This window comes from Cyprinodon variegatus, unplaced genomic scaffold (genome assembly GCF_000732505.1).
Source record: "Cyprinodon variegatus isolate N-32 unplaced genomic scaffold, C_variegatus-1.0 Scaffold175, whole genome shotgun sequence".
Classification (NCBI taxonomy): domain Eukaryota; kingdom Metazoa; phylum Chordata; class Actinopteri; order Cyprinodontiformes; family Cyprinodontidae; genus Cyprinodon; species Cyprinodon variegatus.
Genome location: NW_015150628.1, coordinates 499,172 through 503,599, shown reverse-complemented (window position 1 = coordinate 503,599; position 4,428 = coordinate 499,172). Strand labels below are relative to the sequence as shown.

Below are 4,428 nucleotides of genomic sequence, written 5' to 3'. Positions count from 1 at the left end.
CGTGTGGACGGGGCCTAAGAGGTTGGGGGCGCCCCTAAGCTGATGCAGTCTCTGCTCACTGATAGTTATGCCATTGGCCAGGAGGTTTTTATTGGCACTGAGGCGTAGCAAACAGGAAAATCAACAAGCACAAAAAAGAAAAAAAAGTTTTTTCAAATATATTACTGAAGACAGCATAGATTGCCATGAAGGCCTTGCCAAAAAATCTGCACATAGGCCTATACCTGTGCCCCAAAATAATCTTTTTCATTAAAAGGTTTAATTTTTCTAATTAAATCATCCACAGAATGATTGATGTAGAATAAAAAGATCAATTTTCCTTGTAAGAACCGTTATGAATTTTTAGGGATCCAGCATATATGTAAATATTTACCTATGAGGCCAATATCAACACTAAAAAATTCCACCAATAGGAATACAAGGTTGAAGTCATGTGATATAGAGCTCAGGCATCATAGTAGCTCTGTGAAAGAGCTGAGAAACAGTTTCTTCTGTTCTATATTTCAGATTTAAGCAAAATATAAATAAAAGAAGCAAAACAAAGGTATTAACAGCCAAGGTTTGAGAATTGGTGCCAACTTAGAGGAGCAAAGGGGCTCAGAAGCCTCTCAGAGGTAGCTGCTTTCTTTCTAGACAAGCAATTAAAGCTTTATGTTATTGTTAGCGGACCAGGCATCAAGTTGGCAAGAGCTGGGAACTTTTATCTATAACATGTAAACATCTATGCTTATGTGTTATATACAAATTAAAAATGGTGGAGCTGTTCTTTGTTTTCATTTACATAGAAGACTCCTATATTACTGTAGAGATGCATAGCTTTCCCTTCTTCCACCACAAAACAGTTTTTAAACAGAGCATACATTCTGTGTTAGTTATCTCTAATGTTGGTGTGTTGATGTGAATAATGTAAATTTTTAAGGTGTTTCCACTTTAGAGTATTACTGTCGCCACCCTCTCAATTAAGTACAAAGGAACAACAAATCACCTGGTAGGCGTTGCCATGGCCACCCCTGGCCCCCCATCTAGCTTCGCCCCTGTGGGTTTCAGGATGCAGGTCAAGTTCATGGTAATTAAGCTGACCTACTTATCAGTTTAGACAGAGATTTTTCTAATGTTTACCAGTGTTTACATCCCGTTAAAAGCTAAGATACCAGTGTCTTTATTATGTTCGTTACTTTATAAACTGATTTAGCAGCTATTTGCTTCCACCTCTCCCATTTATATGGTCGCTTACAACACAAACGACAATAAATCAAAAGTGAAAGTATTCTGGATAATAAAAACAATTATCAGGTGTCAGGTTTTTCTGAGGTGTAAATATTGATTCTAGGCTGAATCCCCAGGTTCAGAGTCTGTCTGTAAACTCTTGGATCTTTTGCAAATTATTGAAAATTAAAACCCCCATAATGGATCTTAGACTCCTGCTGGTAAAAAAAAAACTTTTTTATTAGCAAAATCATCAGTTTAAGAATTTCCTCACTTTTCTACAATCTCACAGTATTATGAGATCCATCCACTGGAGATAAAGGAACTCTTCTGGATCAAACGTTTGCTAAATCTTTTCAGAAAGAAGGACTTGGGCCTTTTTTGGTTTGGACTCAAAATAAACATTGAGAAGACGATATTTTTAATAGATCAACATATTTGTCATTTTCCTGCCTTTATAAAAGTTGCAAAAAAAATTTGTATTTTAGTAGAACTGTTATGAAACAGAAAACATGAGGGTAACCATTCATACACTTTCATATGAACAAACTGACCAATGAGGGCTTTGAGGGGGCGGACTTTAGTGAATTTCTTTGAATTGTACTGATGCGATCTGGGTCTCAGGACATATGAGCTGTGGATAATATGAAGGAACTATTTAACCCTTTAGAAACTGGAAACCTTTAAATATGTGCTAATGTTGATGAAACTAATCTAGGCCAGCTTCCTAATCCTCTTGTCGGACCCAATGGGAAAGTTTATTTATGGATAAAATTATGTGGTTTTTTTGAGGTCCAAATATCTGTAATAAAAAAAAAACAAAAAAAAACAAAAACAAATCAACTTCTTTTAACAGGATAACACAAACTGTTTCATTTTGCTGTCCAGTTGTAGGGTTTTATGATCAAACAATGATATAAAATCAGTAAGTGGTTATGTTAACATGTGAAGTAACCTAATATCCTGAGAATCTTTTCTCCCATCTATGTTTCCTTCTCAGATGTTCTGCCCGGGCATTTCCCCGAAACCATAAACATGCCTTTTACCTCTTTCCTGGATTCGACTGGAAAGCACCACGGCCCTGAGACCCTGGCCCAGCTCTTCAAGGAGGCCGGAGTGGATCTAAAGAAGCCTCTGTGGGCTTCCTGTGGTTCTGGAGTCACTGCTTGTCATGTGATTCTTGCAGCTTACAGGCTTGGGTATTCTGGGGTTGGTCTCTATGATGGATCCTGGGGGGAATTTTTCAAAAGAGCTCCTCCAGAGTACATCATTTCAGAGGGGGAGGGAAAGAAGGAGTGATAACCTGGTGCAAATAAATTAGGTCAATTTCTGAAGGAGCGGCATTTGTTTTCGCTGCCAAGAATAGCCTCATATTATGGGATTTATGCTAACATAATTGTTTTGATTCTTTTTTTTTTTTTTAGAATTATTGTTTTTAATTATTTTTTTTATAACAATTGATCCCACTGTGCTATTCGAACTTAACTATATTATAACCTATATGATCTAACAGAATAATGTAAAAGAGAACTAAAGTGCCTTAAATCTGTTTTTAATTCAGTGGTTCTTAAGTCTTAATTATTTTGGCTTTACTGCCATGAATTTATTTTTTCAATGAGAAATAATTAATTGTTAACAGTGTTTACAAATTCAAATTATGCTTTTTTTTGCTGGAATAAAAATGAACTGATAAGGAAGAGGATCATTCTGAAGGGGTTTGCTGCAGGATGATTTGCAGGCCAGACCTTTAAAAACATTATGACTCTTAAGTTGTTCTTGATTATTTTTTTAATCAAAGTTATTACTACATATATGAAAAATGTCAAGTGTTCTGATACAGAACCTTTTTTTTTGTGCACAAGTTATTTGTGGATCACAGCATTAAAGCATTAATCACGTCATTGTATGTTTTTTTTTATTATTATTGCTATTTATTATTCAGTTTCTTTTTTGCAGGATGCATTTAGCCTGACTAAGTAACCAGACATGACTCTATAGTGAGAATAACACATGCATCAGTAGATTTAGCACTTAAAACTTGTTACCTGGAATAGTGCTGAAACAATTGGATTTATCGCTTACTGTAATAAACGTCATCTTTTATAGTAATGGATTAGAACATAGTTGGTGAGGACAAACTTTGCCAAATACAACAAAAAATCGCCATCATAGCCAGCGGTCCTTCACACATGGCTATGCCGAGAGAGGGCCGCTGCAGACGGGCTGCCGTTAGACCTGGCTACCGTTAGCCTCAGAGCTCCGCTGGTTGCCGCGATCCTCTCAAGTTCGGAACATTTTCTTTTAAATTACGCATTAAATCTGTGAATGGGCCATATGGTGATGCTTAAAAGTATAATGTTCTCGACTCAAATAATCTTAAAATGTACTTTTATTGAACAACAGAAAAGAGAACATTTAACTTAGTACTCTGAGCTCTGTGAGTTAAAAAGATGGACCGCCAACCAATGAGCAGAAGTTGACTCTCTAGGACACACCCCCTCAATATTTGCATAATGAGACAGAAATGCATACAAAAATGTAAAAAGGGCAGACAGAAATAAATAGCGGCGAAGAAATAACTGGGGTAAAAAAAAATACAAAGGAAGAATAAAACAGACAAAAATATTTTAACATGCACACAAATAAATACCTAAAAATATAAGTAATTAGAAAATAAAGATGAAGATTATAAAGGATAAAAAAAATAAGGTAAATATTACAAAGGCAAATAAATAAAGAAGCTAATTAAGAGAGTTATATACATTTATGTCTCACTGTATAATTTAATTTCTACTTGCATTTTTTTGTTTATTGTATTTTTGGTGGCAATTAATTGTATTCTTATTTATTTATTGAGCATTTATTTATTTCTGTATTTATTTTTAAATATGGCAGAGTTGGCCCTCCGTATTAAACAGGTATGGGCAAGGAGGGGTGAAGCTGCCCTTAGTGAAAGTAGCCACTGATTGGTAGATGCATAAGGAGGGGGTGGACAGTGTTTTGGTCAACCTTATCTTAGCTCCACATCTCACTAACTCACAGTCGTAGCAGAGCACACAGACACAGTGCTGTCAGCTGAATCCAACTACTGTGTTAAGCTTTCTTACACCCTCTCTCAGTCCACAATATGTGAACTACAAATGAGACAGTTCACAAATGCGCTAATTTAAATGAACTACATTGTGTTATATATATATATATATATATATATATATATATATA

The 4,428-nt window shown here is 35.5% G+C and overlaps 1 protein-coding gene across 1 annotated transcript in view; it reads left to right on the top strand.

The window, feature by feature from the left end:
* Positions 1–2,594, top strand: part of LOC107087167 (3-mercaptopyruvate sulfurtransferase-like) — a 3,937-nt gene extending 1,343 nt beyond the window's left edge. The window contains exon 2 of the mRNA XM_015378586.1: positions 2,207–2,594. Coding sequence (XP_015234072.1) covers positions 2,207–2,505 — 299 coding nt within the window. The 3' untranslated portion in view covers positions 2,506–2,594. The remainder of the gene's footprint in view (positions 1–2,206) is intronic.
* Positions 2,595–4,428: the final 1,834 nt, after the last annotated feature.